We start from the raw sequence: 12,147 nt of genomic DNA, 5'->3' as shown, positions 1-12,147 counted from the left end.
TTCTCCCAGGGTTGGAATAGACCCCTCTTTCTGTGGGACTATGTCATATTGTTGGCTGGCATTTAGGACGTATGTCGTTTCAACAATAGGTGTCTATAAACATGAGAATTGTGGTGTAGTCGGGGGGTGCTCAGGTGCTGAGTCCAAGTGAGGGGCTAGGAATGTGGGTCCTCACTCAGGCTCTCTTGTGCGGGTGCCTGCTGTGTGCCTGGGAGGAGGGTTCACCTGCACTCCTCTGTGTCTCTGCCTCATTTTTTGTTCTGTGAATGTCATTGAATTTTCATTAAATGAGAATATAGCTCCATGATTTTGTGGTTCAGTTACATTGATGATGGAAACTTTCTTATTCATCTTTGTATTTGGCATTTAGCACAAGTTAGTACCTGTTTGTTTCATGAATGAATGTAAGTTTGAGCATCATTTCGATTTGATTTCTGTCTCCACTAGAAATTGTGCTTTTCCTGTTTTAAATATCAAGCATAATCCTTTTCTGAGACATATTTGTCATTTCCTAATTGTTTCCTGATTTATAGCTTCGCCAGCCTACAGTCAAGATATGGAAGACATGATGTATGAGCAGGAAAATCCAGGTCTGTAATGTATGTTTCTGTTTCAGGCAGTGACCAAGGTTGTTTCCACCCAGGGTTAATGATTCACTCTGATTCAAATAGAGATCTCTTTATAATACTTGAGTCATTTTTGGCTGCCCAGGTATTATACAAATATCTGAATATAGTTTAATATTACATGGAGAAATGGGGAAAAAGGAGATTTTTTCAGATCACTGTTGGGATTTTGTAAATATTAATAGAATACTGGCAAGAATGTTTGGGAATGAATGAGGCAATGTGATATAGTGGAGCCAGATTTGGTGAAAATTCTATTCTGCTCCTTCCTATCCTTGTGACTTGAGAGGAAATTATGGCCTATTATTCAGCTTAAATTTTATTAAATAATGATAATAATATCTATCTTACACAATTGTTAGAATTAGAGTTAATTTGTAAATAGTTTAGAGTAGTGTCTAGCAATGTGCATGTTTTTTCATGTTTGGCAAAGGTGTATGTTTTTTCTTTCTAGATTCCAGTGAACCAGTAGTAGTAGATGATGCTGAAAGAACATACCAAGAAACAGGTACCTGATGAATGTTTTCATTAGATTTTAAACCTTACTTCCGGCTCTATGGTTGCAATGCTCTGTTAACATGATGATTTTTCTTTTCATGGGTCAAAGATAATTTTAACGCCTAATACAGGATTTTTTGCATAGATTGTTCAAAAAGACTTTCAGGCTTTCATATTTCATCTCATCTACCCCCACCTCATAATAAAACAAGATATTAATTCCTAATGTTTCTTCTGCATGTCTTGCTTTATGCCAATTTGAGAAATTTTTATGAAAATAATTTATCTGTCCTTTCCTATCATTGTTTTTGGGCAGAGGCCTTTCTCACTGATTGTACGGTCATTAAATGTTTAAAGGAACAGAAATCTGTATTGGAGATTTAGTTGTGCTTTTTCACTAAAATGACTAAAAAGTAATGACTCAAGTAATACTTATTTTGGTTTTATTCTCTTTTTTGCAGATGATGTCACCTACCGAGACTATGATGAACAAGGTTTGAAAATGCTTTTTAACATTAAGCTACCTACTTGTTTTTAAAATCTACTCAGAGTTAGACTGTAAAGTATGGAGAGTGATACTTTTAGCTACAAATACCATAACTTAAAGGAGCCAATCAATGGGTAGTTTTCAGAGTTTACTTCGGGAGATGGTTTATCCATTCCAGTGATTCTGCCATTGCTTTAGGAAGCAGTTACAAATTTTTCAGGAAAATTTAATCTCATTGCTTTATAGTTGTGGCTGTTTTTAAATTAAATATAAGTCCTGTGCTTGAAGACTACTTTGAAGTGAAGTGAAAGTTGCTCAGTCGCGTCCAACTCTTTGCAACCACATGGACTGTACCCATGAATTCTTTACATAAGAATACTGGAGTGGGTAGCCTTTCCCTTCTCCAGGGGATCTTCCCAGCCCAGGGATCGAACCCAAGTCTCCTGCATTGCAGATGGTTCTTTACCAGCTGAGCCCAAGAATACTGGAGTGGGTAGCCTATCCCTTCTCCAGAGGATCTTTCTGACCCAGGAATTGAACCAGAGTCTCCTGCATTGCAGGAGGATTGTTTACTAACTGAGCTCTCAGAGAAGTGAAGACTACTTTAGTCAGAGTTTAACTACTCTAGTTGCTTCTGCAAATTAATTTCATTAAATAAAGATGACTGCTGTCCATGGAGAAAGGTATGGAAGAACTCCATTCTGGACTTAAAGCGACATAGAGAAAATAGTTCTGGCATCAGATTCTGATTTAGGCAATTGCAGCTGCTCTTGTTGCCCCAGCACTTCCCATGCTGTTTTCATTAAACTTCCTGAAGTAGGTTATGTTTTCACTACTCCCCAGATGAAAGAAGTAAGGTTCAGAGAATGTAAGTAATTTTGCATATGTTCATTTGACTAAGAAATGATAGAGCCAACAGTGGATCCTTCTTATTTCAATATCCTCAAAGATGACTCCATAGAAGGAAAGAAGCCATTTGAGAATAACTTTCTGTGAAACAAGAAGGATGAAGAGATGTGTAGGTCTTGAGTCGGACGTGGAGGACTTCCCGTGTGCTGGATGATTTTAGGGCTTGACACTCAAATATGAATAATATGAAGTCTCTAGTTTCAAAAAAAACTTGTGGTCTTATGTTAGCTGGTGAATTTCAAGTGAAGAAAATTGGAAGAGCTATGTGTAGATCTAGTATGCTAATTTATTAAACATGTGATTTTAAGATTTGAGCCTACCAAGATCACCATCCACAGGTCCTAATGGGATGTGAAGGATGCCATCAGAAGAATCCTACTAGGGACTAATATTTTTTTTTAATAAATTAAATAACTTGGCCACTATGAATGCATTTAGGTTTTCTTTTTGATTTTGAATTTAAAGGAGAAAAGAGGAATTTGGAATTTAAAAATTGCACGCAGAGGTAGGATTTGAGATAGTGTTCTAATTTCTGCCAGTCATTATTGTGTTTTTCCAAATATGCTCGTAAGAACATGTTCCAAATGCAAGTTGCAGACTAGATATAGAGAATTCTAAAATCAAATTTAAAAGAAGTGTAAAATTAGATAAATGCTAAGTTAGATGTTGTGAAAGTAAAGATATATTCATAGGCAGAATATTGTAATAAATATAATTTAAAATGTTAACAAGGTATAAATATGACCACTTTTGTGCTCATGTGCCTGGTGGATGGAGTGCTTTTTTGTAAGACAGATGGACTGGAAAACGGGCTTGGGGCCAAAAGGTCATGAGCAGTCTGCCCATGCGGGTAGTGCCTACCGAGCCATCCAAGGGGAGACATCAGATTAGCCGATGGATGGTATTTGGATCATAGACGAGAAGTCTATTCCTGACTGAGTCTGAGAATCTTCGGAATATGCATCATGATTGAATCCAAAGACTGAAGTAGTTTAAGAGAGGGGAGAGAGCTAGATGAGAGGAGTCGCTGTGTCTGCACTCTGATGAAAGGCAACCTTTAATGCCTGCTAAGAAAAAGGTGAAATGATGAAGATCGATGAGAAAGGAGAGAATCAAAGGAGAGGATGGTTGCCCTGGAGTCCAAGGATGAGAGCATTTGTTAGGGAAGGAGCTGCCAGGAGATCTGATTCAATAAAGGCAGGAAGTGTCCACTGGGTATGAGGGCTCGTGGGTAGTCTTAGAGGAGTCTTTTCAGGGATGTGGTCAGCACTGGAAGACAGACTGGAGTGGGTTGAGGAGAGGAAGTGAGAAGACAGCATGTGCAAATGACTCTGAAGACATTAGATTGTGAAATGGAGGAGAGAGAGGACAAGGACAATCTTAATGGAAGAGAATAAAAAAAATATATATATATATGTAAAATATATATACACTCACAAACACACATATATATGTATAACTGAATGACTTTGCTATCCAACTGAGCTATTGTAAATCAACTATACTTCAATAAAAAAGAAAAACATACAAAATGAACAAACTAATAAAATAAAAATGACACCAGCAACAAAAAGAAAAGGCTTGTTTGTTTTTCAGTTGATAGAAGAGCATATTAAAATGGGACACAGTTCAGGGTGACAGAGGGAGCAAGTATTCACTGTGTCTTTGTCTTCCACCAGCAGGATAGAAAAGCATTTATTAAAAACTGTCCCTCACTCTACCCAGGCACTGGGAATAATATCTAAAAGATAGTAAATGCTTGATATTTTTCTTTATTAAATGATCAAGGGGAATACATTTGTAACTGTGCTAGGACTATAACACAGTTTGCTCTTAGGGTACGAGGACATTTGAGGCATTTTGGAAGATGGGAAAAGCAGGAATCAGGCTGACTAGGGAAGCTATGGACTAGCCGGACACGAGGGGAGATGGTGGCAGAGACAAGAGCCTAAGCAGTGGAGCAGAGAGAGGTGAGCCCTGGGCTGTGGTTAAGGTAGTGGATTAAGACCTGCCCGCTGAACCCTCATCTCGGGTTGGAGGCAGGGCCGTTTGCCCCAGGTGGAACATCTGAGCATCACTTACTCTGCGAAGTAGAGAATCTGCCAGGTCTGGGATCCAGAGTGTAGAGCAGACAGAGCTGTGGGTAACTCAGAACCTCCATTACAGTCACAAAGGATAAAAGAGAAATTCAGCACCACCCAGGGGTAAACAAAGTATGGGACCCTGTTAACAAGTGATTGGGGAGGAACTTTAATTTTCCCCATTTGGCAAGAAGGAAGCATATATAATTGTTCCTCTGGCTAGAAGAGGCTACTCTGCAATTTGAATCTAGGCCTGTTTCGCCCCAGAACCAAACTCTTCCCCACTGTACTCTGTAAACTGCCATTTACTAGTAATGAAGTCACAGGGGTTCAAGAATAAACTAGACTTTGAACTGTATGGCTGCTCTTGTGTTCTAATGAGATACTGGGCTACAGGAGTATTTTTTCTGTGTATTTTGTAGTGTACGAGCCATTGCAAAATGAAGGGACAGAAAGTTCAGGTAAGGTATTGAGCTTCCTGCAAGTCAGCTCCCCTTGAATTTGTGAAAACGAGTATAACTTGTGGAACAAAGATGTAGTCAGAAATACAAGACATTCTTAAGTCACTAAGGAATTGGATCATGTTGATATATTTATCCTGTTTATGGTGCAAGGTTTATGTCCGCAGAGATAATGCCAACCTATTTTTAAAATCAATTGACTTTTACATATTTATTTATGTTTTGACTGCACCAGGTCTTAGTTGCAGCGTGTGGGATCTAGTTCCCTGACCAGGGATTGAACCCTGGGCCCCCCTGTGTTGGGAGCGCAGAGCCTTAGACACTGGACCACTAAAGACATCCCAGCCTATTGATGTATTCTTTGACTATAATTTAGAAATTAAAGTTGATATTCTAATGAATCTCTCTATAAGAAACCCCAATCTAAAAAGAGTCAAATTTAGGTCTCCAAACGAATATATTAAAGAACTTGTGAAAGTATGTAAGATGTGCTTAATGTAAGATGTGCTTTAATTTTTTTTTTTTTTAAGATCATGCTGTAGATAATTCAAACACAATTTTAGAAGGTAAGTTAATTTAATAGAAATCTGTTTACTTTTTATAAAAAGTTATATTCATTTCTTCAACAAGCATTTATCACACACTTACTATTTGCTGTCTTGACATTGCTCAGGGGCTCGGAGGATGAGAGTGAATAAGAGAGTTAGAATTCTGTTTTCACTGGGGGCTGGCACTCTAGTGACCAATGAGATGATAAAGTAAAGATTATGAGAAAGGCAGTGATGGAGATGAAATCAGGATTGTATAGTACAAAGTATCATATTAGGGTGAGGAGGGCTGCTCTAAGTAGGAGGAGGTGGTGTCATGAGAACGAGTTATCCATGGGCTGAAGTGGATTGAAAGTTATGTCCTTTCAGTTGGAGAAAATATGTATGAGGCTTCTTTTTCCTTTTATCTAAAATATTTCCAACTGTTTTGAGCATTCTCACAAGTAGAAGCAAATTAATGCAAGAAGAAAAATGATTAAAATAGCTGCGTAAATATTTTGAGTTTTAGAAAACGCTAATAAAATATTCTCTTTTCGACCAAAGCCTGTTACACAAAATCTTGAACAAAAGGAAAGATAACAATTTTATTTCTTGATAGTGTCTCAGTTAAGGTACTTCCTGCCCACCCACTGTGTTGTTAGGGATGAAGATACTAACATGTGATGTAATTTTATAGAGCCAATCAGATAAATATATCATTATACCATTGGGTCGTGAGGCTTACAGTTTCTTTAGTTGTAAGTGGGTTGATGTCTACAAAAAAAGGCTGGATGTTATAATTCATATCCATATTCTTGGCTAGTTTTAGAATAAGTTACCTTGAGTATTATTTTTCAAAAACAAGCTTATTAAGGATAGTGATACATTTTAAAGATTCTATTTGAATTTAATTTTTTGTATTGTTAACAAGAAACAAGATGCTTTAAATATCTTTCAACAGCTTTCCTATCAAGTCTGGTGCAAAATTGTGGTGAAAACTTGGGCTTTGGTTCATATCTCCTTTGCCAGACAGTAAGTTTTGAGGTTAGTCAGTTAGGCAGATAATGTTCTAAAGCCTGTGGTTCAGGAAAGTTGAGAAATATACAAACTTTTACAAAGTTGTAGCTCATTTTTCTTTATTGTGTTGGTGCAAAAACCTAATGCTTTATGATAAATTGCAATCAAACCCCCAAACAGTCTGTAAAAATAATCATGCCAACTGAAAGATCTGTAGTCTTGAAACGCTGGACAGCAATCTGTAATGGAGTGTTTTTTTATTTATTTTATTATTTATTTATAATTTCAGAACCGCACATGCCCCCTGCAGAGGAACAGCAAGAAGTACCACCAGGTATGGCATTTCGTTACAAGTATTTCCTTTTTCTTTTTTGTTTAATGTAAAAGATGCTGTATGAAGAAAATTCTATGGAGAGTAGAATTCGTGAGAGAAGAGGATTAATTATACCTATCCTAAATTTAAAAGGAAAATTTTGTGTGTTTAGGTCAGTTGAGCCAAAGTAACGGGGAATACGCATCAGACAGAGTCTAGTACTTATTGGTTGAGCTAGAATTTGAGGAGTGTTCATGATCAAAACACTGTATGATTTTTGCTATCATAGATGGTGATAGTAGTAGAAGTTAGGTTGTGGGGTTTTTCCCTTGTTTTGATTGACAGGCTATCTGATGGAGGATGTGGAGTCAGACTTGCCTTCAGATGAAAATTGAACAGTACATATATTAGTGACATTGGTCCTCCCCACTGACCTGCACTGCCCATCTTCCCTAAAAGCATCCTTGCACCCCACATGGTCCAGGCTATCTGGGACTTGTGAGTGAGTGCCCTGGAGTCCTTCCTACCAGCCCACTGTGTTACATCCATCACTCTGCTTTTCCCTCCCTTCCCCAACACATCCCTCTCATCATCATCGAGTTTAAAGAATAGGGACAGCATTTCAATCAAAGCCTATGCTTTCAAATGCCTTTTAGAGAAGACATTAACTATTCCTGTAATCAGAAATTAACATATAAACCTCTTATTCTCTAAGTGGGAAAAAATATTTTATTAAGTGAGGATTCGTCAACATCTCTTTCTCAAATGTATTTCCTCTTGTTTCTGTGTTTTATTTCCTTTTTTTTTGTTTCCGTTTTATGTATTGGTTCAATTTTTACTCATATTTTTCATTTTATGCTTCATGTGAATTTTGTAGCGATGATGTGCACTAGGAGTATTGATTTTGGTAGAAATAATTGTGCCTGCCAAAATTGGTCAAAATACTCAATTTCAAGGGGAAAAAGCCTTTTCTAATCAAGGACTATTTTTAGTTATACCACCGCTCATATTTACTTATTTAATGGTTGGGTAGTTCTAAGTTTTGATAGTTGTTGTACGTTGTACATTTATAGTATGTATGACTCCTGAAGGAACTGCGTTGTTGGCATCATAACGTGAATGAGAAACAAAATCCATGGAGAAACTGACTTTTGACATGATAACTTCTGGGCATATGCGTATATTTTGTGTTTAGGAAAGATGCGGAGTCAGGACAGTTGGTGTCTCTGTCCTGCGTTTGTAGCTTCCTTTGTATTGCCGAGCAGTAGCTTCCTCTGTATTGCTGAGCAGTAGCTTCCTCTGTATTGCTGAGCAGTACATCAGTGTGCCTTGTTTCTCACCTGAGAATGCAGAGCAGGTTACTGAATTTGCATTTTGCTTACTCTGCATTCCTTTAAAGAAAGTTGTTTTATAAGTTTTCCTAAAAATAACGAGTGTCTACAGCACTTCTTCCTAGTTATGGTTGATATTTTTTTAATATCGACCTGACTTTAATGAAGGTATGAAATATAATATTATTTTCTGACCTAAAAGCTCTGTGCTTCTGTTTTGGTGTTTTATAAATGAGCCCCCAAATTTCCTTGGAACATAATTATAAAATACTAAGGAGTGGTTGTAGGGGTGAAGGGACTGGGGGCTGGAATAAGGTGCTGTTTTTTTTGATGAGATATTTAACAGCTGAAGCAAATGAAAATGAAGATTTGATTCATATGCATCCTTTCTGAGGATAGAATGAGATCCCAGTGAATGGTGGCTGTGGCTGTTACTATTTACTAATTAATTAGGTTGATATTGGGGCTTCCCTGGTGGCTTAGCCGGTAAAAAAATCTGCCTGCAATGCAGGAGACCTGGGTTCAATCCCTGGGTTGGAAAGGTCCCCTTGAGAAAGGGAAAGGCTACCCACTCCAGTATTCTAGCCTGGAGAATTCCATGGACTGAATAGCCCATGGGGTCGCAAAGAGTCGAACACAACTGAGCGACTTTCACTTTCACTTTCTTTCACTTTAGGTTGATATTTGAGGTGCATCAAGAGAAGCTGAATTCTGACAGACCTGCTCCAGAAGTTGTCACTTGTCATTTGGTGTCATAAAAATTTGAGTGATGCACTGCACGCTATAAGTTTGTCCTTTACCAAGGAGGATGTGAGGCGGAGAGTTAGCAGTAGTTACTTGTAATGATTGTACTGGGTTTGCTTATTTCCTGATATTTTCTTAGTCTTACTTTATGTTGCATCATTTAATTATTCAATCTTATGAAGGAATAATATTCATGAATTAGTTGCTGTTTTGTACAGTAAGGTGACTGCTTTTGCAGTAGTGTTGAATGACATATGTGATGCAGAAACTGTGGCAACAATTGTTGTGGGGCCTGTTACCTTACTACCTTTTAATCTTTAAAATTCTTTAATCCGTGGAAAACTCAGATTGAGGCTCTCTGCACAATGCTGGATATCAGTTCACTTTTTCCTGGCCCTCAGAATCCAATTGATGATTACTATGCTTTCTCTGATCTTTCTAAGACTAGGTTACGCAGTCCTAGAATAGCAAATTAAATTTCAAAACAATATTGATGGGACATAATAATCCCATGGGGCAGGAATTGTCTTGATTTACTATTGTATCCGGCTTCCCCCCAGGGGATAGAGAGTGCTGACTTTGGTTAAGCATCATGTGTGTCATGCACTTCTTGACACACACATGAATTAACTCCCTTAGTATTGTCAGTGGCCCCAGAGGTGAAATGCTCATATCTGCATTTTACAGATGAGAAAACTGAGGCATAGCAAGGCAGAGGAACCTGCCTGAAATCACAGAGTTGATAAATGCTAGAACTGAGTTTGATTCTTGTGTTCTGGCTCCAAGAGTTCACACTCTCAGCTTCTGTGCTCTAGAGGATTTCATAGAAATGAAGACCCAAGAACAGATGAGTTATGAGAGCTGGTTTGATGTGATAGAGATAGTGTATCCTTAGGCATCTTTCAGAGAAGGCACTGGCACCCCACTCCAGTACTCTTGCCTGGAAAATCCCATGGATGGAGGAGCCTGGTAGGCTGCAGTCCATGGGGTTGCAAAGAGTCAGACACGACTGAGCGGCTTCACTTTCACTTTTCACTTTCATGCATTGGAGAAAGAAATGGCAACCCACTCCAGTGTTCTTGCCTGGAAAATCCAATCCCAGGGATGGGGGAGCCTGGTGGGCTGCCATCTGTGGGGTTACACAGAGTCGGACACGACTGACGCGACTTAGCAGTAGGCATGTTTGTCTTAGTATGCATTAGCCTTTCACTTAAGACTCAGAAATGTTGAAGATTAATTATGATTCATTGTGGAAAAGTAAGCTGTCCAATAGCTTAAATTTTTCCATCTTTTGTTTATATTGATAAATCCATAAGTGCTTTGCTGGCATCCTTTTGGAAAGGAAGTAAAAAGTCAATCTGAAAAATTGATCATGCTCATGTTAGAAGTCAGTCATTTTTAATATCACATTTAAAAAAATTGATTTTGGAACCTGTGCTCCCTTAGTGGGTTTTCACCTTGTCCTCAAAGTCATATTTTTACTTGATGTCACACAGCCTATTTCTAGCAATCTGATAGCATAACTATACATAGCGTGGGGACTTCCATGGTGGTCCAGTGCTTAAGATTTCACCTTCCAATGCAGAGGGTGTGGGTTTGTTACCTGGTTGGGGAGCTAAGATCTCACATACATCAGAGCCAAAAAACAAGAATATAAAACAAAAACAATATTGTAACAGAATTCAATAAAGACTTTTAAAATGATCCACATAAAGAAAAAAATAAAAAAAAAAACTATACATAGCACAAATTGAATGACTTAAGAACAAATCAGTTAGGAAGTTCACCAGCATAATACTCCCTGCCTTACACTACTTTAAGACCATTTGACTAATTTGTTCCTTTAACAATTTTTCTGTCATGCCATGGAAAAGACCATGATGCTGGAAAAGCTGGAGGGCAGAAGGTGAAGGGGGCAACAGGATGAGATGGTTGGTTGGCATCACTGACTAAATGGACATGAGTTTGAGCAAATTCTGGGAGATGGTGAAGGACAGGGAAGCCTGGCGTGCTGCAGTCCATGGGGCCACAATGAGTCAGACACAGCTGCATAACTGAACAACAATGCCGGGAAAAATGTTTATCTTACGTTTTGTGATGATAATTGTGCTATCTGAAATGAAGATGTGTGAACATCAATGTTTCTGGCTGAATCTGCTGCTCTTTTCTCTCTGAAGATGGAGATGACATTTGTAACTCATCCACATTTGAATATTCTCTCAGGGGGGCTGATTTCACTGTTGCCTCTGTCCAGAGCTGTCACTCATGCCCACCTTGTCATCAAGCATTTTCTAATTGGATCAATAAGACCCACAACCAGCTTTAGGCTGGCAGCTCTAAAGGTCTTAGCTTATGGTAATAAGAACCTAATATGCATATTATTGTTAGTGATTTGATCTTTCATTTATTCAAGAAATATATATTAAATAGCTCCTATGGTACAGGCTCAGGCCTTCCAGGTGACTCAGTGGGTAAAGAATCCATCTGCCTGAGACACAGAAGACTTAGGTTCAATCTCCTGGTTGGGAAGATCCCCTGGAGGAGGGCACAGCAACCCACTCCAGTATTCTTGCCTGGAGAATCCCCATGGACAGCGGAGTCTGGCAGGCTACAGTCCATAGGGTCACAAAAGAGTCGGACATGACTGAAGCACACACACCTGCATGCATGCTACAGCTCTGCCCCAGACACACAGTGAAGAATGCAATCTCTGTCTGGTATCGATTCACAGACCTGTGGATGTGCCGCTAAGGACAGCAGCCAATATAGCATTAACCTCTCAGAGTGATACCCAGGCCAGCACCCAGAGGAGGGGGAACCAACCCAACTGTGGGGGCCAGGGGAGCAGAGCAGGAGGTCATGCTGGAGCTGAGCCTGGAGGAGCTGCTCAAAGTGAAGGAGCCAGCATGTGGAGGGGAGAGGGCACAAGTGCTTGAGACACAAGGACCAAGTCGGTGTGCCATGTACCGGCTAAGAAGACACAGTGGACAGGCAGGCAGCATTTCTCAGAGTGTCCCATAAATGATGTTTAAGAATTTGAATGTGGGCTTAGGGCTTCCCTGGTGGCTCAGACAGTAAAGAATCTGCCTGCAATACAGGAGGCCCGAGTTCAATCCCTGGGTGGGGAAGATCCCCTGGAGAAGGGAATGACTA

At 39.1% G+C, this 12,147-nt stretch overlaps 1 protein-coding gene across 18 annotated transcripts in view; it reads left to right on the top strand.

Annotated features, from left to right (window-relative positions):
• Positions 1–12,147, top strand: part of ASPH (aspartate beta-hydroxylase) — a 189,839-nt gene that overhangs the window by 73,069 nt on the left and 104,623 nt on the right. For 12 of the 18 annotated variants that reach the window (XR_003038026.2, XM_025001421.2, XM_015474449.3 and 9 more), the window contains 6 exons: positions 534–590; positions 1,081–1,134; positions 1,586–1,618; positions 5,024–5,062; positions 5,593–5,628; positions 6,896–6,940. Coding sequence is in view for 17 of the 18 variants with exons in the window: in XM_025001421.2 (XP_024857189.1) it covers positions 534–590; positions 1,081–1,134; positions 1,586–1,618; positions 5,024–5,062; positions 5,593–5,628; positions 6,896–6,940 (264 nt within the window). In the remaining variant the exon portion in view is untranslated. 18 annotated transcript variants of the gene reach the window in all.

This window comes from Bos taurus, chromosome 14 (genome assembly GCF_002263795.3).
Source record: "Bos taurus isolate L1 Dominette 01449 registration number 42190680 breed Hereford chromosome 14, ARS-UCD2.0, whole genome shotgun sequence".
Lineage (NCBI taxonomy): Eukaryota > Metazoa > Chordata > Mammalia > Artiodactyla > Bovidae > Bos > Bos taurus.
The sequence above is the reverse complement of the archived record's forward strand: the minus strand, read 5'-3'. Positions and strand labels throughout refer to the sequence as shown.